The sequence below is a fragment of the Schistocerca nitens genome, chromosome 11 (genome assembly GCF_023898315.1).
Source record: "Schistocerca nitens isolate TAMUIC-IGC-003100 chromosome 11, iqSchNite1.1, whole genome shotgun sequence".
Taxonomy (NCBI): Eukaryota; Metazoa; Arthropoda; class Insecta; order Orthoptera; family Acrididae; genus Schistocerca; species Schistocerca nitens.
The window spans coordinates 61,584,754-61,608,791 of record NC_064624.1 but is presented as its reverse complement, the minus strand read 5'-3'; the positions used below and the strand labels follow the sequence as shown (position 1 = coordinate 61,608,791).

The window sequence follows — 24,038 nt, the reverse complement described above, 5'->3', positions numbered from 1 at the left end:
CTTAATAATCAAACTACCTTACACCAATAAGAAATTGGTAGTAAATCGAAAAAAACTGACCAAAAACAAACATTATTAAGTATAAAGCAAAGCATTAGTAAAGATTTCTGAAAACCTCACATTTACTCAGAGAAATTAAGGAAAATACACACTATGAAATCATGTTGAAAGGAGATAAAAGACAACTAAAAAATCAAATTAAAACAAAGCAATTCGAATGAAAGTACATTTGATAAATTAACTTATTACAATAAAAATTATGCATTTGGATTAAATTCGTAACCTAGAAATCACACTGAGCTCTTTAAACTGTCCTTGTGTTTCTACAAACAATTGGAATTACAATCTGATGTTTGTACAGTAGTTACATGATATTTAAAAACAGACAAATAATTAAAAGATTTGATGCATAAAATTAATCTTCATTAACTCAGAATTATGTACAGAGCTTAGTAATACAAAAAATTTTTCACAAGAAATACGGCACTTGAACTGGCAATGGTCTATTGACATAAAATTTAACAAAGCAGAAAAATTGAATTACTACACAATTTACCAAAAGACCCTTTTTTGTGAAGATACACTGTTGATCCAAATCATTGTACCCACTTCCGTAAGAGGAGTGTTTGCTACCCAGTGGCATTGTTGTTATATCACGTAGTAATGAAACTATACAACCAGAAATTTGTGGTTATCGTTCTAGTGACAGTATGTGAAAAAATGGCATAAATAACTTTGCCAAAGAGCAGATGGTTTTGCCTGGTGCCTGGGCAAGTGCATGTCAGAAGCAGCGAATGTGGTTGGCTGTGGACATGCCTCTATCGTGAGCCTCTATGGAACATTGTTGAAAGATGGTGAAACCACAAGTTGACAAAGGTTGTAGTATGCCCATGCATTATCTAGAACGAGCAGATCAGAACCTAGCTGCTCTGTAAAGTGGGATAGATGGCAACCTGTGGAGACAGGAGAAAATGCTTGATCAGGCTCAAGAGTTTCAAGCTATTAAACAGACACTGTTAACATGAGGCCCCAAGTTATATAACAGCTTTGTATTCCCATGTTGATCTAACAATGTTGTCAGTTACAATAGCAATACAAATAGGATAATCAAGATTGGGCTGCACACCTATAAGGAAGTGTCACATGTTGGGATAAATGACATTTCTTTCAGACCAGGTCAATGGTTGTGCTCAGATGTCATTATCCAGATGAATAGTTGTTTCGTACATGCATCACACAACAGGTGCAGGAAGATGAAGGCAGTGTCATGCTATGGGGGACATTCATATGAGATGGCAAGAAAACAGCTGGTGATAACTGAAAGCACCATGACAGATGTGGAGAACATGAACATTATTGCAACCTTATCACTTAATGATTGATGTATTTACAAAGAGTGACAACATCTTACAGCAGGATAACTGTCCAAATTACAAGGTGAGAATCACACTGCAATGGTTCGAGCAGCATGATGGTTCACACTGTTGTCTTTCCCACCCAGCTCACCTCAATAGATCATGATGAAATGAATCTGGGATGCTATTGCACACCAACTAGACAGCAACAAACCGATAGCCTACAATTAATGGGAAAGGTGTGAGGTGTGTGTAGACTTATAGTCCAATTTACAACTGAAAACCTAATGAAGAACTAATGAGTCCATACCATAGAGATGCACTGTTGTATTGCGGTCTGTAGGTGAATCAAAACTCTACTACGTAGATGATTGTAATTTTTCCCTTATCTCTGCATACTTGCCACCATCAGTTATTTCCTAATGGATGCAGATTATTGATCACACAAATAGCATTACTGTTAAGGAGGCATACCTCAATAATATGTTTGCATAATCAAGAGATTTTTGTATCTTTGTCAATTCTTGAGATAAATATCGTAAATTATGAATGTGTAATAAACACATTTCTGCTGTCGCCTGGGTAGTGGATACAGCTTCACGAAGATTGAAATGGCAGTTTCTTTCAAATAATTAGCAGTATACTGGCACATTCTCCTGAAGAATATGGGGTCCTGATAACTGCACAGAACTTCTTCTCAAACGTGTAAAAGATATATCTCAATGTACAAATTTCGGATAGCCCGATCATTAAAGCATGGAGCATTTCCAAAAAAAATTACAATTGTGTGCTTCATCTATTGTATTTTGTATGTAACTTCTTCGAATGTGAAGCTGCAGAAATGGATTTGTCATATTTTTTGTGACCTCTCTGTAGCACATGCGAACAATTTTCATAAAACATGTGTGGTCGTCTATGAACATGTGTAGGTCTACAGACCTCTACAGATCTCAACAACACTTTGAGTGGTCTCTATGTAGTGTGTATGAATTTGTGTTTCCTGTGACTGCCCCAATGAGTAAAAGATTTTCCACAAATACTACATTTGTAGGGTCTCTTTCCACTGTGTATTAACTTGTGGGCCTTGAGATTACTTAATACATTAAATAGTTTACCACAAGTATCACATTTGTGGGGTCTCTCTCATGTGTGTATTAAGATTTGGGTCTTGAGATTGGCCGACCGCGTCAATGATTTTGCACACATACCGCATGTGTGTGGTCTCACTTTCCTGTGTGTATTAAAATGTGGTTCTTGAGATGGCCTGACTGAGTAAATGATTTTCCACAGACATCGCATTTGTGTGGTCTCTGTCCAGTGTGTATTAATTCGTGTTTCTTGAGACTGCCCCTTTCAGTAAACGATTTTGTACACACATCGCATTTGTGTGGTCTCTTTCCTGTGTGTATTAAAACATGGTTCTTGAGATGGTCCGACCGAGGAAATGATTTTCCACAGACATCGCATTTGTATGGTCTCTGTCCAGTGTGTATTAATTCATGTTTCTTGAGATTGCCCGACTGAGTAAATGATTTTCCACAGACATCGCATTTGTGTGGTCTCTGTCCAGTGTGTATTAATTCGTGTTTCTTGACATTGCCCCCTTCAGTAAACGATTTTGCACACACATAGCATTTGTGTGGTCTCTTTCCTGTGTGTATTAAACAATGGGTCTTGAGATGGCCCGAGTCAGTAAATGATTTTCCACAGATACCGCATTTGTGTGGTCTCTGTCCAGTGTGTGTTAAGTGATGTTTCTTGAGACTGCACCTTTCAGTAAACGATTTCCCACAAACATCGCATTCGTGGGGTCTCTCTCCAGTGTGTATTAAACTGTGTTTCTTAAGATTGCATAACTGAGTAAACATTTTACCACAAACATCACATTTGTGATGTCTCTTTGCACTTAGCACAGTGTGGACATGAACATAGTCACTTTTACATAAAATTCCACAGTCATTACATCTTTCGAGTTTCTCTTCAGCTACTTTCACACTATGTGTTTTACTTATGTCTTTAAAGGATTTTTTTAAAGTTTTCCTGTATACCTTGCACGAAGGGTGCTCCTCAGTCTGTTCCACAATTCCTTCTTGTACACACTCGAAGGAGACATTGTTTTCATGATCACTGCATTCAAGTTTCTCACTGTTGGTAGCAGATAATGCTTGGTCATCCTCCCTCATTCTCAAATGTTCTTTCAAGCAGTTATCAGTGGGAAATACCTCACCACATGACTTACACACAAATGCAGGTGCCTGCACACCGTCAATGTGGATGAAAATATGCATGATGAGTCTGTATTTTGAAGGGAAGCTCTGTAGGCAGAAACTACAGTTAAACTTATGGAATTCCTTTTCCCTGATGCTACAACTTAATCTTGTGCCACATAAGCCATCTTCTTGTGAAGTCTGTATTTTGGTATAGTCGTAAGACACACTGAAATCTGTTGATTCCTCTGCATGTATCTCCAGCTTGTCATTGACTACTCCTTGATGTAATGCTTCTTGATATGAAATGTCACAGCTGTCACCAGCGCTTTGAATGAAACTGAGGAAGGAGGAAAGACGTGTGAAATGTTGATTTACACAATACAAAATAATATTTCACCATCCACAAAATCGGGGCTTATAAACCAAAAGAAAAATGTATGGCCATCACAGATGACTTATTCAGTAAATGTAAGTGATTTAAAATTGTTATGACATTCTACCAGAATGATAGAATTTTCCTAATATGAAACATTTTTATAAAGCAAATGATCACAGGAAATTGAATAACACCCTGTCTCATTCAGTGCTGACTAGGTTCCCTTATTCTCTAGTAGATTCCATTATTAAAAGTCTTGCAGTGTTTTTAAAATACTGTTCTACAATCTTTTACACCAAATTATTACATTTATTAGAAATAATATCCTCTAGCTTTTGACTTAAAAATATCCACCAAAAGATAAAGGGAAACAAGAAATAAGAGTAATCTATGATTTTAAAATAAAAACCAATCACTCTCTCCATATTGGATTTTTCTGTGTTATGGAGGACACTAGGCTTTGCGTAGAAATTCTTAAAACCAGCAATGATCAGCGTATTTCTGAAAGCAATAAAGCATGGCATTTTATTTGACAGCAAATTAATCACAAACTACCACCAACATCACATTTCTTATTGGCTAGGTGGTATGGCCATCAACCATGTGGACAACACCTGTACATACATAAGAAGTAATGTCAGGTCAATAAATGAAGGAACACATGCATAAATTTCCACACTGATGAACAAATGTGAATGACACACACAAATTATTACAACATTACATATGTATTGTTAGCAGCACAGCTTATGTGTAGCCCTTTCTAATTGACATACTGTCTGGCAGGGAGGATGCCAATGTAGTTACAGCCTCCCATTCAAAATTATCTTTACAACTACTCAATATCTGGTCCCCTGGAGTTCCAAAACATCCTTGAGTGAATCAAACAAAGGTATCAATGGTGACATCAGCACGAATCATGTACAGTGAATCCTACCATAGTCTTCTGAGAGCAAGTAATTGCAGTACGTGCATGGTCTCTCCGTGTGACATCTGGGTCCAATCATTCCACCTGCAGCTACCCCATTCCATCACTATGAAAATGGACATTTTTGAGCTTCCCAATGAGGCCATTTAAGTGTGGATATGGCTATGGGTGGGTAGGAGCATGCACATACTCCTGTGCTATTATTCTATCCTGATTGCTGCGTTTGACTGTTTTGCTTTTTGGTGGATATATGGTTTCAAGTAACCAATGACAGTGAGAAATTACAGTTTGCTTTAATCAAAAACTGAAACTTTGCAGCAGAAGATGGCTGTGCAAAAAAACATACTAAGAAATATTTCAGTCTTCAGTTTGGTCATACAGGTTAGCCTTAAAAGCTCTGAACAAAATGATCATGATCTCAATTGTGCTGCAGATTGTTGATTGTTGTTTTCTCAGATATACTGCAGATCACATAGTTGTGGTAAAGTTAGGACACGAGTTTGTTTCAATGCAACAAAACCTGTCATTTGCCACATTTTAGTCATAGGTCACTAAAAATCAGCTGTGTTTGTGTGGTGCCAATAACCAAGCAATGTAGCTGGTAGTGGATTTAGCAATATTGCAGTGGCAAGTGACACACATCAGCTATCAAGTAGTTTTAATCAGACTACAGTAAAAGTTATTTTCTATGTGATTAATAAAAACCTTTGCAGTTAATCACTACATTGCGTAGAACAGTTATACACTGTGTCAATAATGGCATACACCAGAAAATTTTCTTTAAGAGAACCTCTCAGTAAAATGGGCTTCTGTCTAAAATCTCCAGACACTAAGTTAATGTAGAATATTATATCCCACTGACTACAGTACTGTATGCTGAATTTTTTTAAAAAGAAACACCTTTTCGGTATGCCCTATGTAGGTATATTACTTACACAGTTGCTTCCACATAGGCCATATTATAAGAGTAGATGCCTGGTGTGCCCATTATCAAAGTGGCTGGAAAAACCTCCCACTTTCAAAGCTTACAGGTGACATAGATGGCAGGCACTACCTTTGCCCAAACACTCCTATCAACACATATACAAGGAGGACACAGCCACAATTACACACTGTTCCAACATATTATCTGATTAGGGAAAGGCAGTGTATTCCAGCCATTCACATTCTCAGGATGGAGCAATATCCTTCAAATGTACACTGGATGTGAGTGCTCAGTTTCTTGGATTCTACAGACCAGGTATGGCACTTGCTGATAGAATTTTTCTTGTCATTTGGCTTACTGTTGGTGAGGGCCACCTTATGGTAATTATTGTGCAATGTATCATTTTCCCCTGGATTCAGTAGAAGAGGCATGATTGCTTTCTCACATAAAGCTGAAATTTTCCTACTAGTTCAGCTGTTATGTGGCACTACTTGAAAATAATAAGTCATATCTAGGTTTCTTGTGGCATTACATCAACACTGTCTGAGTTGCCTCCTTTTCTCCCCTCTGGTGTTTAGGTTTGTTCCTGCCTGATACAGGAGTTTTATGGGCTATCACAACAATAATAAATCCTCCTCATTGCTACTCATATTTTTGTTGACCCAGATCACAAAAGAAACGATGCAGACAGCTGTTCTGTGCTAAATATTCACTGTCGACGAACAACATTGCAACTATCACCAAGCTTTGCAGATGGTGAATACTGTGGGTTGACACTTACTTCCACAACAGGTCAAGTGCACCAACAGTGTGGTGAATCTACCTTGCAATAATCATAGTCTGGCAAGATGTAAGCAATTTTGAATATCAGCAGATGGTAAAACAATCCTGTGTTTGTTCTATGTGGTACCCACCTCAGTGACCTCCTTTTGACATGCGTATGTGTGTAGGATACAATTATAATTAAGCAGGATTAGAGATTAGTTGTGAGCAAACAAATAACTGTGCTGAAGTAAATTTTAGCACTTGTATTTAGAAGACATAGCTCATCTCACAACCCACCAGGAGATGCTGGCATTACACCTGCATATTACTGACATTAATATCTCCTACAAATGAAACGGCTGGCAAAATTTTAGGACAATATTAGCAATGCTTCTTGCAAAGAGGATCTTGGCAAATCAAAACAAAATCTATTGTTATCATTGAGTAACTCCCCTAAGAATTCATACAGCTAGTGTCTGATCTCAGTCCTCACTTAGCCTCACTTATGCCTCACACACAGAAAAAAAAGGTTGTCCATTCAGCAATCCTTACTCACAGTGGCAACCAGTCAGATACTGTGCCCTGACAGCATGGGAGTATTGAAACATTTACAGAGTGACTCACGTGAAATACTGTGACCGTCTACAAATAAAAAGTTTCATTTAATTCACATGTGCTATCAAACTATGAATGTTCCATTGCAGTATAGGAGTAATTAAATCAATGATAAGCTTTTGTGTCATTACTACAATTGATCAGGAGGTGACAATTTTAGGGTTTTCACTGTGGAACTTGGCGGTTCCAACACAAAACCATCAATGTTTGCATCTAGGGGCTGAGTCCACTTGTGATTCATGGGATAGGGTATTTGTACCTGATGCTCTGGAAGCATCAAGTCTCATTATTTTGACAGTTGTTATTTCATTTATGTTTTTTCTCCAATGAATATGGTGGTGGCTTTAAGTTTCAAATGTTTTCTATCTTGTTCTGTTGGGATAGATTAGAACATCAAGTAACACCCCCATCAGCTGCCACAACCCCCAAGTACCCCCATCAAATGTGTTCTTGAAGACTTCGCTAGTGAAAGTTCCAACACTGAATATACCAAGATGTCACATTGGAACAACCTTCCCATAACAAAAGTGAGTGACATGCAGGTATCCTAGTCTATTGCTGGACAGTCATGGTTCAAGTTTGTACAACTGTTGCAACACTTATGTTCCTGATTCATATGCAGCTTTCTGGTATTTCTCATGGAGTTCTTGTCCCTTAAATGACACAGTACAACAAAGCTTGTGATATTTGGGACTTATGGCATCATCTCAAGGCTGATTACATGAGCAGTTACACATACTGTTAACCCTTATGAACTTAGTTTAATATTATATATTTTAACTGCAGCTTACCATTTTAGTTATTCATAATTGTCCTCAAGTATGTGTTGCCTCATTTCTACCAGCCAACCCTAATTCCTGTGTAACTTCCAAACAATAACTTATGATAACCAATAACTTAATAAAGTATGCAGTGAGAATATATGATATTAAGTGTACAATTAAAAAATCTATCAGCATCTCCATGGCACAATGTCATGATTTCCTAATTTTGTGACTTTTTGGTAATAGCTAAATTATTTCACATGTTTCAGTTGTGTGGCACCCATTTACCATATGAAACATTTATCTTGGCAAAGTGAAGTGGCATGCATACCTTAACAAAACAGACACATAAAGTACATAAAACTGCAATGGAAGGATATCTAGGGAGGGTCCACACACTAACATGTGGTTAATGAAGATGGATGGCAGGTCTTTCTAGCAGTAAAGGTACCAGCCACCACCATACCTACCATATGCTAGCTTGCAGGGTATCTATGTAGATGTAAATGCAGAATGGTTTGGATGATTATACAATTGGTCTTGTACCATTAGCCAACATGACCTTGCTATGTTAGTACTGCGAACAGCTAAAAGCAAGGGGAACTACACCTGTTATAACCACATGCTGGTCTGCTGTATCATGACATCCAATTGGGTAAAATATTCCAGTAGCAATATAGCCTCCCAATAAGATCTCTGGGAGGGGGCTATGCTCGTGGATATCATCAGGTGAAAGAAACAATATCGCTAGAAGTCAGAGTGTGGAATGTGAAGTCCCTTGATTGATTAGGTGAGTCAGAGAACATGAAATGAGAAATGGATAAGTTGAAGATTGATTTGGTGGGAATTAGTTTGGTGCATGGGAGGAAGAACAACATTTCTGGTCAGGTGAATACAGAGGAAAGAAGGGTAATGCACGAGTAGAAGTTATTATAAATATGAATATAGAAATGTAGGTAAACTATAATGAACAGTATTGTTGACTCAGTTTCATAGCCAAGACAGATAAAAGGCAAAACTATCCAGAACTGTACAGGCACATATAATTACTAGCTCTGTCAAATATAAAGAACTTAAAAGAATGTATCAGCCTTTACCTAGATAAAATTTTGAAGTAGTGCAAGGATTGCCAGCTAGCTTCAAACATTACGACTAAAAATAGTGTATTTCACAAAAAGGAGAAACATAGTATCCTATCACTACTCTCATATGTTCTTGAGTGTAGCAATATGTGGATATACCAAATGGAATCATCACATTGGTTCAATTGTAGGTACAGCAGTCGGTCCATTGCTATGATACCAGAGAATCCATTGCTAGGATACCGCAGATATCCAATGCTTTCCAAACAACTGTGTGACTCACCTCAAAACATTGCTGAAGGGCGTGTGATGCTTATCATATAGGCCTAACCAGAGATATTAATCTCTTATTTCACAGTGCTTTGCAAGGAACAGGTTTAAATCTAGACACAGCAGTCACACTCATCTGTGAGCATTTACTAGGTGAAAAATGGTAAATGTTTACCATGGATATACACAGTAAATGCAGAATTGAATTTTTTCCTAAAAATGATTTTGCAACCTCGTCAGTCCTGCCTTCCTACACAACAGGTCAAGTGGCTACTACAGTTCAAACACCTAAAAGGCATAGTTACAATTTGGGATGAGAACATGTTGTGACAGGAAAAAAGAGCTTTACTGAGCACAAAGGAAGATCTGATTGTGCACTACAGACAGTATAGCAGAATATTTCACTATCGCAGTTTGTTGTCTTCTGAAGTAGGTAGAGCTCTCTCTACCTTGCATAACATAATCAAGTCCAAGGAGTTATTCATCTCTTGCTCTTACTTCCAGTTAGTATTGTGGTGGTTTACAGAATAAGAATACTAGGAAAATTATTAACAAAAAGTGTAACTCTCCATCCACACTGTGCCCCTTATATACCTACTGATAACATTTGTCCTGTAATTTCCCTCTAATTCTGTGATGACAATAGTTTCCTCCAATGATCTGAGCACAACTGATCAATATTCATTTTACTGTCATGGCCAGATAAATCACTATCAGTTTTGCTCCCAAATCAGCCAAATTTGCAATGTGTGCACTAAGTCCTTTTGGGGAATTGTACTGTGTTAGATTTCCCACAATCAGATATAGGGGATTCTAGGTGCCCTTGGTTAGCTTCTCACAAGTCACAAAAGATGACTCACCAGTTAAGTCTTCATGGCCATACTAAAGCTGACTACAGCTGCTTTATGAAATTTAATAACATGATGGTGGCCTGTAAACTGAATACAACAAGCTTGTTTCCCAATCCACATTGCTGACACAGTAATCAAAGAGTTGTTCACCCCAACATTCATTAAACTGAAGGGGCTGAAACTTGACTCCAGGTTTTGGATATATAAGCACTCACCCTTTCCTCTTACTTGTTCTACATGGTAGGACATTAGCCTGTACCCATCACATTGAATTTGTATGACTTCCATGTCATTTTCAATTACAATAGTTAGCACTATACAGCTGCTGACACCTCACCTGCACTTCTGTATAAAAGAAGCACACTCTTTTATTAAAGAACAGACACACAAACCAGCTGTTTTATAGAATGTGTTACTAACATAACTGCTTTGTAATATTTTTACTTATCAATAATAATGAACCACAATGTATATTTCAAACATCAGGCTTAACATGAACTCACTTAAGGTGAACACTTGGTTAACACCAGCAGAATATCAGTACTGGCAGTGATGTACATGATATTGTACAATGTTTTACTGGTTAACAAATTTCCGTCAGCATGAATTACGGACTGTGTTTTAGTCTGTAGCATCATTACATTTTTCATTAAACCTGAATTGTCAATGTTTTTCTTTTTTCCTAATGTTTCTCTAGCTGACCTTTGTGCATAACATTGCTCAACAATCACCATCAACAAGGAAAACAATTGTGACACAAACAGCGTGAAAAACTAGATTGCATCAACAAGTGCAATTCGATGGTGAGATGTGCTTTTATATTCTTTAAATAGAGCCAGTAGTAGTAACACTGAGTTCCAAGAAGTGAAAGGGTTGTCATGCTGTATGAAGCACAAAGAATAGATAAGCAAGTGAAACTAAAAATTCTGCAGGAAGCAGAATATGGTGTATTGAAAAACAGCACAATTGGAAGAAGGTTTAGAGTCAGCAAATCTACATTATCTACACTACTTAAATGAAATGTTCTTAATTCTGCTGCTCTGTGTTCCAGGTGCATACTGAAGTGACTTCACAGTGTTATACAGGGTGTTACAAAAAGGTACACCCAAACTTTCAGGGAACATTCCTCACACACAAATAAAGAAAAGATGTTTTGTGGACATGTGTCCGGAAACGCTTAATTTCCATGTTAGAGCTCATTTTAGTTTCGTCCACCTATGCTCAATGGAGCACGTTATCATCATTCCTTACGGGGTACTCTACCTGCGCTGCTAGAACATGTGCCTTCACAAGTACGACAAAACATGTGGTTCATGTATGATGGAGCTCCTTCACATTTCATTGGAAGTGTTTGTATGCTTCTCAACAACAGATTCGGTGACTGATGGATTGGTAGAGGCGGACCAATTCCATGACCTCTACGCTCTCCTGACCTCAACCCTCTTGGCTTTCATTTATGGGGGCATTTGAAAGCTCTTGTCTACGCAACCCCGGTACCAAATGTAGAGACTCTTCGTGCTCGTATTGTGGACGGCTGTGAAACAATACGCTATTCTCCAGGGCTGCATCAGCGCATTAGGGATTCCATGCGACGGAGGGTGGATACGTGTATCCTTGCTAACGGAGGACATTTTGAACATTTCCTGTAACAAAGTGTTTGAAGTCACGCTGGTACATTTTGTTGCTGTGTGTTTCCATTCCATGATTAATGTGATTTGAAGAGAAGTCAGAAAATGAGCTCTAACATGGAAAGTAAGCGCCTCCGGATACATGTCCACATAACATATTTTCTTTCTTTGTGTATGAGGAATGTTTCATGAAAGTTTGGCCGTACCTTTTTGTAACACCCTGTATATGAAGCTGCTGAACTTTTACTTTTACAGTGCTTCAGCTATATGTGCACCTGCAATGTACCTGTAAGTGGAAATCTAATTCAGTGAACAACAAACTAGACTGCAGAAAATTTAGACATTCAAAACAGACTTCAATTGTTTTGTCTGTTGGCTGTGTAAGTTCCAAAATAGAAGCCTAATTTCATGCTCAGTGATAGGCAATGAAATGAATAAAGTTGATGAAGAAGGGGGCAAACATTGGTTGCATGAATTTAACCAAGTGAGAAAAGTTTCCTGTATCTTATGCCAGAAATGTGGACAAAACTAGTATTTCTTTACAACTTCTGCTAAGTCAAATCCACAAAACAAAAGGTGACATGTGGCATCGTGGGGCCAGCAGTAAACAACATTCTTGGCTGATCAGTAAATCTGAGAAACTGATATGTTTTAAGAACATAAAATTAATGCTTCACCTTGCATCTACTCATTATTGGAAAGCTTGGATTGACAGTTAATCATAAATGGCTTTTTTGTTCTGTTTGTGCAGTTATTGCAAACCACTGTTATAAATGGGACTGATGTACCTTGTAATACCTGAAAGCATCTTTTTAATTTTCTGCAATAACAGAATAGTACATATAGTAGTGTTTTCTCTGATAAAATGCATAATGTTGCTGTAGTCAGTATATACTGTATGTATATACTGCAAATGGTTAATATATAGAAAAAATATAACTCCAAAAACAGAACTTTTTAAAAATAACTTATGGTATATTGGTCCCTAGGGGTTATTGTTTGTTTTCCTTTCACATGGAGTAACTAAAAATTTATATTGCTCGAAAAATTCTGCAGTGAATAATAAAAACGTACCTTAAACTATCAGATGCTTTTCTTATTGAGGCTGCCACCTGAAATAGTACAAAGAATTACCGGTGATTTAAAACTGATGAAACAGTAAATAAATAAAATTGTATTAACACCCACTAACATCTGAATGTATTATCAAAAAGAGACACTACATAAAAGTAGCAGTTATGGAAGAAAATTATAGGTAAAAATTAACACTTCATTTCAGCACTTTCTTTTTAGCTGTGTAAGTAACTATAGAAACATTGATTTATTTGAAAACAAATTTCCTACTTGATACTTCAAAATTAAATGCCTGAAATACCTTTCACCTCTCAGGCACATACAGTTATGCGAAGTATCAGAGAAAAATGTAAAAAAATCTTCCGATTTTTATTGATGAAACTGGCAAAGGAAAGAACTGAAGAAATATCTATCTGAACTGCTATTAAATGTATTTTTTTTTCACAACTGCAGCATTCAATATTATACCATTCTCTTGAGATAGCTCACTGCATGGAACATCAAAGTCGTTAAATGTCCCATCAGTTTCATCCACAGAGGAAATTGAGGAGTACAGCTCGACATGAAAGCTATAGGAATTACTACATGAAGTGGTGTTATTTTATAGGCATATAAATGACAAAGAATTGTGTAGTACCATAAATAGGAAATAAACAACATGGTCACAATGAGGACAGTGTTCTCTCAAATGAAAGAATGTGCTTTCATACATTTCACAGCAGGCGAGGGATTAATACAACTGCAGATAAATTCAGGTGGCCAATTATAAACAGCCAGTATACAATGAATAAATATTAAGAAGCAATCAGAATGTGGACAGCTACAATAGCACTAAAACAAGTTTGTTACTGGAGCCTAGCAGAAAACCTTTAACATAAAGGATAATCCAGAAATTCAGTCAGCAAACCCAAAGATGATCACCTAATGAGAAATGTGTCAGATTAAACAAACTATTTCTCAATAACAAGAAAGACTGAGTCATCTCTGACAGTAAGTTGAATTAAGGTAACTATATCAAATAATTGATTTTTAAACAATAACTGCATTGAAAATGAGTAATAACAAAGGCAAGGATAATGTATTGTGAATTGGAAAAAGAAACCATTTCTTGGTGGTGGTCATGATTTGTTATTCAAATTATGTAATTTAATGAAGCAACACTTTCATGTTATTAATGAGGAGTATAATCAGTACAGCAAGGAACTTCACAAGACATGAAATTTTGACATAAATAGAAATAACAGAAGGTTTCGACATAGATGCAAAGGAAACTATCCTGAGAAAAAAATCATTTTTAACCAGGATGGAGCATCACCACACTGGCACCTGCATGAAAGAGCACTTCTTAACAATAAGCTGCCTTATTGATGTATCAGCCATAAGGGGCATACACATCTCACATTCACCTGCCGACCCTGAATTTTGTCTGATCTCACAGTATGTCATTTTTTTGTCGGGGTTTGTGGAAGGCTCCATCTATTTGCCTTGCCATGCAGTAACTTAAGGTTCACTAAATAAAAAAAAAACAACTTTGAGCACAAGAACTCCAAATGTGTTTCAATAAGTATGGGACAAGTCTATTGCCTCAATGTTTGTTGCGTGTCCAGTTGAAGGAATAGTGAACATTTGTCAAAAGTGAATGAAAACACTGCACTTAACCAAATTGTGAAAAGTACCCCATTACACATGCATGCATATAGAAGATGTACTCATGATAAATTGAATGGTTCTTCTGCAAATAAAAGCTTTATAGCTATACATCTGAACATAAAGTTATCCTACATTTGTATCTTTATTCGTGTCCAGGATATAACCTTTTTGGAACCAACACATGTTCTAGTTACACAGCTATCACTTCCCTTTCAGTAAAATAGGGTAATCTTACTCTGTTTTCTTGTGCTGAATTTATTTCTTAATTTTTTTATTTCATTCATAAATTTAATTTCTCTTTCAGTGTGAAATCATACTGTAGCCTATATCCTGGTCAGAGAGAGGGTGGGAAGGTTGGTTAGTTATTCATTCATTCACTCATTCTTGGATCTACTCATTGTATTCCACAAACCATATTGTCTAGAGGGTTGCAGAATGTGACACATAGCATATTAAAAAGCAGAAGCTGCTACTGCAGATTACTTCTGTGAAGTCTACTGACAATCAGCTACCTATGACTATTGCTAATCTCCTCACACTGGTAATTATGGGAGATGTTTCCAGATTACATTTTTATCATCATTGCTATTTCATACATTAACTTTTAAGAGATAGTGTCTAAATTCAAAATTTTTTTTTTCATATTCCTACATCCGTCCCAATTTCTTTACATACACAATGTGGATACTTTTGATCAAACACCCCCAAAAAAATAGGTTTTTCATATGAGGTGCACTGTGCTGTTGCCTACTGCTAGGTACTCCATATCAGTGAACTCGGTAGTCATCAGACATCATGAGAGAGCAGAATGGGGCACTCTGCAGAACCCACAGACTTCTAACTTGGTCAGGTGATTGGGGAACACTTATTTCATATGTCTGTATGTCAGATTTCCACACTCCTAAACGTACTTAGGTCCACTGTTTCCGACATGATAGTGAAGTGGAAACGTGGAGGGACACATACAGCACACAATAGTACAGGCTGATCTCATTTGTTGACTTACAGAAACTGCTGACAGTTGGAGTGGGCCGTAATGTGTAACTGGCAGACATCTATACAGACCATCACACAGGAATTCCAGACTTCATCATTATTCACTGCAGGTATTATGATTGTTAAGTGGGCAGTGAGAAACCTTATATTTCACTGTCGAGCACCTGCTCATAAGCCACACATGACGCAGGTAATGCCAAACGATGCCTTGCCTGTTGTAAAGAGCGAAACCATTGCACAATTGAACAGTGGAAAATTGTTCTGTGGAATGAAGAATCACAGTACACGATGTTGTGACCTAATGGCAGGATGTGGGTATGGCAAATACCTGGTGAACATCATCTGCCAGTGTGTGTAGTGCCAACAGTAAAATTCGGAGGTGATTCTGGTGTTATGGTGTCAATGTTTTTCATGGAGGGGGTTTGCACCCCTTGTTTTTTGTGTGGCGCTATCACAGCACAGGCCTATATTGATGTTTTAAGCACCTTCTTGTTTCCCACTGTTGAAGACCAATTTTGGGATGGCAATTGCAGCTGTCAACACAATTGAGCACCTGTTCATAATGCACAGCCAATGGCGGAGTGGTTACACGACAGTAACATCCCTGCAATGAACTGGCCTGCACAGAGACCTGACCTGAATCCTTTATAATACCTCTGGGATGTTTTGGAAAGCTGACTTCATGCCAGGCATCACCGACTGACATCGATACATCTCCTCAGTGCAACACCTGTTAAGAATCGGCTGCCATTCCGCAAGAAACATTCCAGCACCTGATTGAAAGTATGCTTGCGAGAATGAAACCTGTCACCATGGATAAGGATGGGCCAACACTATATTCAATTCCAGCATTACTGATGGAGGGCGCATTTTAAGCCATTTTTCAGGCAGCTGTCAGGACACTTTTGATCACATAGTGTACGTCCTCTGTGGTCTCTCTTGTGGTCTTCCAAATATGTATACCCATTTCTGTTTTCCATGTGTTGCTGTTTAAGTATGTTTCATGGTCTGTCTTGACTCTTTTTCGATTTATTATGTTACCTTGTGAGAGTCCAACTTCTTCTGTACCTATGACCAATTTTGAATTGCTTTTGCTAGTGCTTGCTACCTCAGAGCTCTGCCTTGTGAGCCTGTCGACGGTCATCCTGTGATGCATCTAAAGCTGTCTCTTATTGTTTCTGTCTGTCTATAAATCTCTCTAAAGGGACTCCATATCCAAATTCGTTCACAGAAAACTGGTCCAAATATTTTCCTGAGAATTTTTCTTTCCTGCTTCTCAATCAGTCATTTTTGTTTGACCATGAATCACAGTACTTTCTGCAGCAAAGAGTTATTCCAGTAGTAGTTTTAAAATAGATTTTTTTGTTATAATGACTCCATATCAGCTGACAAGCTTTTGAGCCAGAAACTCCTGAAGTTAGGTTTGAAAATAAGCAAGGATCTCACTTTTGAAAGACTGAAGATTTTGAACAGTGTGATTCCAGGACTTCAGCTGCAAAACATGTGGACAAACGATGGCAGGATAATGGTGAAGAACTAAAATAGGAATGATCAGTCTGCAATGCACATCAACTGGAGTGTCTGGACTTTAGAAGCTAAAAAATTTGTCAACTCTTATTGCCCTAATTTTGTGTGTTCACTTTCAGGTCTTTATTTTGCAAAGAAACAATTTGTTTTACTAATATTATATTTGAAAGAGTTTCCCCTCTTATTTTTATCTGTTTGTCTAGCATTATTTTTAGTACTACTTTTCTGCTCAATTCTCGTAACTCCAATACCAATACTATTCATTAATTCACTATTACTTCAATATGCTCACAAGGCTCTGATTCAGATGATAAATTACTAAAGTAGAAATAAGACCGTAAATTATCATCATATTACTGTGGTTACTCATCATTAGGACCAACAATAAGACAGCAGTCTGTCATTCCATTTATCTTGCTTTCAGTATTATTGTGCATAGATTATTCTAGCTCTGTTCAGGAACTTTCTCTTCCTGTCTTCAGTTGACCATTCACTGACCAGTGCAAAGCATGTTGGCCTTGGCCACAAAACCTCCCTCCTCCTGGAGATATCTCCCACTTTCACTTCAAGGAACCTTGCTCCCCTACCATAATGCACTCTGGTATGCTTTGTTCTCATAACCTCACTGGCCTAAAGTCTCTACTATCTAGTATCTTCATGAGCCTTGTAGCTAAATGCACTAAACTTCATACTGCACACACAAATGTTCGATCTCTGCCACCTCATCATAACAAAGTCTGTCACATATTTCAAGACACGGACCTACATCTGATACTTCTGTCATAGATGTGGCTCCAACCAAGTATGTCCACAAGTTCTGTAAATTGGGAAGACTACATCTTTTTAAGACACAATAGATGTAACTGACAACTGGGTGGAGTAGGGGCATACACATGCTCTGATTTATCATATAATATACTTACACACATCCAACAATCATGAAGATAAACAAGAGGAATATGTTCATAGAGATCACATCTATTAACAGAAAGTCACCAATGTGTGTCCTCTACAAACGTCCTGAAGTACACAGGTTTGGCTGCTTTTAACTTGCTCTTTGAACTGACATTGGAGCATATAATTACGCTCCACCCAGATCTTTCTCTTTTCTCAAAATTCTTACAAGGTGAAGGCTTCTTAAATTTCATTTCCATGGAACTCACTACAGCAGAAAGCTATCTTGTACATTTATAAATCCTCTTTATACCTGCCACTATTATTGTTGTCATTACTACTGTTACCACTACCAAATAAGTGGCAAGAGCTGTAATACTACTAGTACTGTCATTAACTTTGTTAGATCATAGTCAGTATTACTTACATTGCCACTCAAGACACTCATATCATTTCAATACTATTTGTCATATTAAGATTGTTGTTTCTTAGGTAACTATGATGTATGTGGGAAACCCTGGTCCAATGCAAAAGAGAACCTGATGGCCCTTGACAGAATAGGATAAATAAATAAATATGTCTTGGTGATTGGATGATCTCTCCTGGATATTTAATGTATGTATCTTGTGACACTTCCTCATACCAAGTTATAATGGAGAGACTATCTGTAGGCTTCCTGTCCATTACTGAGTTTTCTCACTGATGTTTTGTAGACTAGTTTTCTTTGACATTTTGTGAAGCTTCTCCAGGACAAGTTTGGCTTCTGTACAGTATCTTAGAATAGTCAGTGTCTACATAAGCCATACACCTCATGTTAATTCTCTGCTCTTTTTTAATTTCGATTTGGATTCCCTTATCTCCTTCCCCTACGTCTTCATAACTTTTTCACAATTATTTTAAATTGCAGTGGATCATGGATCTCTGGCTGCACACTGTTGTGCATTTCAAATACTTCTGAAATTTCTCCAATCAGTTTAATGTCTAGTGTTGTACCCATTTATGTCTATTGGATAAATGCCACTGTTTTCCTGTTAATTTTGAATTTCTCTGACATACTGAATCAAGTATTTTTCTGTCAAATCATAAGCCTTTCTGACACTTGGCATAAGTTGCTACAGTATTTACACATCGTCATCTTTGCAAAATTGACATTGGTTCCCATATCTGTTCTCTGCACAATTGCGTTTGCAAAATCGTGCCATATACTCTCCTATTAATAGGCCTACTTGTTCATCCAGTTGCCTTCACAGAGCTTTTTAAGGAATTTTAGACATAACTGGATGCAGTGAAATTCTCTGTAATTATTCAGACTGGTTTTATCTCATTTTTATGAAGAGGATCAATTTATGCTCATTTCCACTCTTCAGTAATTTTTTCACTTTTACAAATGTTTAACATAATTCTGCCAGTTGTTTGTGTGAGATTACTGTTGCTCAGTATCCGTATCTCCATACTACTTCTATGAGTTTCTGTCTTCTGCACATGACTTGTTATTTTGCAAAGTACTGATTTCCTTCAGTTCCTCAACAGATGATTTTTAATCAGAATTGTTTTGCTTCCAAAACTCATTGTTCTTTCAGAGGCACACAGTCGATAACTGAGCGAAAGTAATAGACAAAAATTGTTATTTTTATGTTGGTTTCAAGTGACCCAGTTTACACTTTTTTATAGCCTTGAACATTTGTTTGTATACTTTCAAGAATTCCTGCCATTTTCTGGGGTTTGTTACCATTTAAAGTTTCCAATGCTTTTTCCCTCGCATCTACTAGTCCCTCATCATAAGCAATGTTCCACTACCTGTGTTCTCTCTTCCTTTGTGGTTGGCATAATCTGGTTTTCAGTATGTCTGCAAGTTTCTTACAATTCATGGTATATGAATGAATAATTTGTTGAAAAATGGATTACTGATGAGTGATTTATTCATGTGTGTTTCTTTCCTGACAGGTTGAAATCTAGTGTTTATATGCAAGAGACGCTGAAGTCACTAAAAAATTCCTCTCTTGTTCTTACACTGAGAATTTTTGTATCCTTACTGGTTGTAACAACAGGGTCTATCTGAAACTCACGTAAAGCGAAGTTCAGAAAATTCGATTTTTGTAGCTTCCTCGCAGGTTTAAATTGTGTGGTAGTGATTTTGATCACATTTTCCCAGCTTTATCTCACCACTTTCATATATTCTCTTTTGAACTCCGGTTTTCCAAAATTTGTTGGAACATACGCATGCTTGACAATGTGACATCCCACCAGTCAGACATTGAAGCAATTCAGTTGCATGCTTTTAGATTTGCTACTATTAGCTTTGATTAGCACACATATGTTATGGATATGGTTCAGATACTCAAACACGAATCCTTGGAGGGCAGATGACATTCTTTTTGAGTGAATGTTGAGAAAATTTTGGGAACTGGCATTTGAGGCATACTGCAGATGTAAATGTTGATCAGTGTGTATTGTAAAGGAAACATAATGAAAGTTCGTGTGTCTGATTCGTACACTAATATTTGCCTATAATATAATGCATCAAACTTTGTGTATCCTCTGTAACTGTCAGAGATAGAGCTATATTTTTCTGTTTACTGTTTTTTCATCTAGTATCTTTTGTTACTTCTGAAATCATCTGTTTGTGTATACTGAAACAGGAAACTATTAATAGGATTTAGTGATTGTAATATTCTAGAAGTCAGAGTTTAGATATGTACCAATAAATTGTGAGTTTTGACATAACAATGGGAAGACATCAATTATGTAGGGTTGCTGTTGGGTAGTATACAGTCATGGATGGTGAACTTGTGAACATAGACGAATACTTTTTCCTGGTGCACTGTGGATTGTAAAGATAGGGGACGAAATGGAATTATGCATTCCAGATTAATCTTCCCCACAATAGCACGAAGGCAGCAACATGGAAATGATGCAGAGGCACGTTTACTAATGGAAGATTTTATGAAGCACAATGCCAACAACTGAGTTAATAGTCCAAGGTGTCGATCTACCTCTTATTGTGAACTGACGTAATGTGGGAAAATATCAGAGCAGTGACAGTAAAGGAACACAATTGCTAAATGAATTGATTTCAATATTGAACACATCCTCCAAAGTGAATACCATATGCAAAAACTACTATGCCTGTGCCCCATAGAAAATTATTATTACACCATGCATATACAACAGAATGAAGCCTAACAAACAAATGCTTAATTTGGGAAGAGAAAATGTGATGCAGGAACCAGTTATGCCAGATTCACTCTTTTTTTATATACCATATGCACTGTCCCTAGTATGATCATTTTTTTCCTTGACTGGTATGCTTGCACCATCACCAGACATCAATGTGCCTGAGAGTCCTTTACAGACACCACAAAGGCAAGAGAAATTAGGGCTTGTATGGAGGCAACGGGACAGTTGCCTTTTCCTCGTTCTGCTTGTAAACAGGAAAGGGAAGGAAATGACTAACAGTGGTGGAACATACCCACCGCCATGCACTGTATAGTGTCTTGCATAGTAAGTCTTTGGATTTAGGTTTTTCAGTACTCTACCTTATATTCCCCAATATTAGTTGTCTTATTCCTGTGAGACGTTTATGAATCTAACCATCCACTTTCTCTTAAGCAAAGTGGACAAAATTAATACCACAACATTTTATTTTACTGGATTGAATTTTATGCTTTATACAATCAGACCTTATCAAAGCTGTAGGTTGCGCCAAGAAGATAATTTATTTGGATCTGCTATGACAACTACGGTGAGGTAATACACGGATTTATCTGCATAGGTTCTAGAGTTTTTCTGTGACTGACAAATCTATAAGTAATTCAACACGTACGATTGAGGTAGCCATACTGTAACTATTCTAAGATCAATGTAGCAAGTGTGATCTATCACATACAAATAGTATCACACTTCATACCTTTGGCACCTTTGAAAATTTTTGGTTCAAACTGACAAATATCAACGATTCACTGAAGAGATCAATCATGGGCAATGTATTCTTCTGCAATCCATGCATCATAAGTTACTGAAAGGAAGAATATTTTTCAAATGATGTGCACTCTCGTGGTTTAAACTTATACAAAATGTTTAACAACCAGAAGGGTCACTGAAAATATGGTTAAAAACATTGTTATAAATTCTGTTCAGATTCTATTCAGAACAATAATCACATACCAGTTGCTAATCCACATCAAGTGGAATAGTTCAACAGTAGTGTAAAATTATTAATTGCATTTATCTCAAGAAAAGTCATAACATGTGCCTGTCTCACAGTAATGCATTCCTTACATTAAGCAATTACACAAATACATTTTTACGACCCTACATGCAATAAATCAGAGATGCAAATGCTTACTGCATTCTCAGTTTTACACACCTCCAAATTTAGTTCAGGATCCTCCTTGATAAAATCATTTGGATGAGAGATTCCCAAGTTATCTTCAAGCCACTGAAAGAAAGAAAAAACTCAGTTAAAAATGCTTATACCCTTCTGTATTTATGACATGGCTCTCAATACTTTTTTTTATAAATATGATGCAAATTTTCAGAGATTTGTATCATGTATACACAAAAAATTTAAAGAAATATATTTTAATGAGCAGCTATTCTGCCAACATGCATCTCCATCATTTCACACTGTGCCATACTGCACTAATTAAACACATAATCAGTCATTACATAGCGTACTTCACGGTGCTTACTGAGCCCTATCCTTCCTTTGGTAACCTGACAGTTTGCCCGTAGCAAGAAGAAGAGAGAGAGTGCTTACTCCCTGTGCATTAACATAGTAGGATTGGAAAGGCTGCGAGCCCGAGAACTACAATGAAATGAATACCCCTAGCTCCATACAGGCATTGATATATGTCAATGGGGACAGCTGAAAATATGTTCCCCGATCAGGACTTGAACCTAGGATCTCCTGCATACATGGAAGATGCTCTATCAATCTGTGCCACCAAAGACACAGATGATAGTGTGACTGAAGGGACTTATCTCTGGCATGCCTACCACAAGACCCACATTCCCAACCTATTCTCCAGCACTATATTCATAGTGCCCCTACCCACTATACTTATTACTCGGCTTTTTGCCAGTTCCCGTAAGAGTTCGGGCACTGTTTGTGCATCCACATAGAAGAAGATGGTCGAATAGCCAGTTAGCCCTTTCGGACATGTCTGCAAGAACAGGTACCATCTTCATATACCCAAGAACTACGAGTAGTGGGGCGGCGGCCGGCCAGGGTGGGGCGGCCGGCCAGGGTGGGGCGGCCGGCCAGGGTGGGGCGGCCGGCCAGGGTGGGGCGGACGGCCAGGGTGGGGCGGACGGCCAGGGTGGGGCGGACGGCCAGGGTGGGGCGGACGGCCAGGGTGGGGCGGACGGCCAGGGTGGGGCGGACGGCCAGGGTGGGGCGGACGGCCAGGGTGGGGCGGACGGCCAGGGTGGGGCGGACGGCCAGGGTGGGGCGGACGGCCAGGGTGGGGCGGACGGCCAGGGTGGGGCGGACGGCCAGGGGGGGGCGGACGGCCAGGGGGGGGCGGACGGCCAGGGGGGGGCGGACGGCCAGGGGGGGGCGGACGGCCAGGGTGGGGCGGACGGCCAGGGTGGGGCGGACGGCCAGGGTGGGGCGGACGGCCAGGGTGGGGCGGACGGCCAGGGTGGGGCGGACGGCCAGGGTGGGGCGGACGGCCAGGGTGGGGCGGACGGCCAGGGTGGGGCGGACGGCCAGGGTGGGGCGGACGGCCAGGGTGGGGCGGACGGCCAGGGTGGGGCGGACGGCCAGGGTGGGGCGGACGGCCAGGGTGGGGCGGACGGCCAGGGTGGGGCGGACGGCCAGGGTGGGGCGGACGGCCAGGGTGGGGCGGACGGCCAGGGTGGGGCGGACGGGTAGGGGGGGCGGACGGGTAGGGGGGGCGGACGGGTAGGGGGGGCGGACGGGTAGGGGGGGCGGACGGGGAGGGGGGGCGGACGGGGAGGGGGGGCGGACGGGGAGGGGGGGCGGACGGGGAGGGGGGGCGGACGGGGAGGGGGGGCGGACGGGGAGGGGGGGGCGGACGGGGAGGGGGGGCGGACGGGGAGGGGGGGCGGACGGGGAGGGGGGGGCGGACGGGGAGGGGGGGCGGACGGGGAGGCGGTCGGGG

General features: G+C 39.1%; 1 protein-coding gene across 3 annotated transcripts in view; it reads right to left on the bottom strand.

Annotated features, from left to right (window-relative positions):
* LOC126213490 (uncharacterized) overlaps window positions 1-24,038 on the bottom strand; it is a 155,374-nt gene that overhangs the window by 44,080 nt on the left and 87,256 nt on the right. For 2 of the 3 annotated variants that reach the window (XM_049941317.1, XM_049941316.1), the window contains exons 4-5: window positions 22,277-22,348; window positions 12,844-12,881 (exon numbers count right to left, since the gene is read on the bottom strand). In XM_049941317.1, coding sequence (XP_049797274.1) covers window positions 12,844-12,881; window positions 22,277-22,348 — 110 coding nt within the window. Of the gene's footprint in view, window positions 1-12,843; window positions 12,882-22,255; window positions 22,349-24,038 lie in introns of all 3 variants that reach the window. The other variant, XM_049941315.1, reaches the window with a different exon arrangement.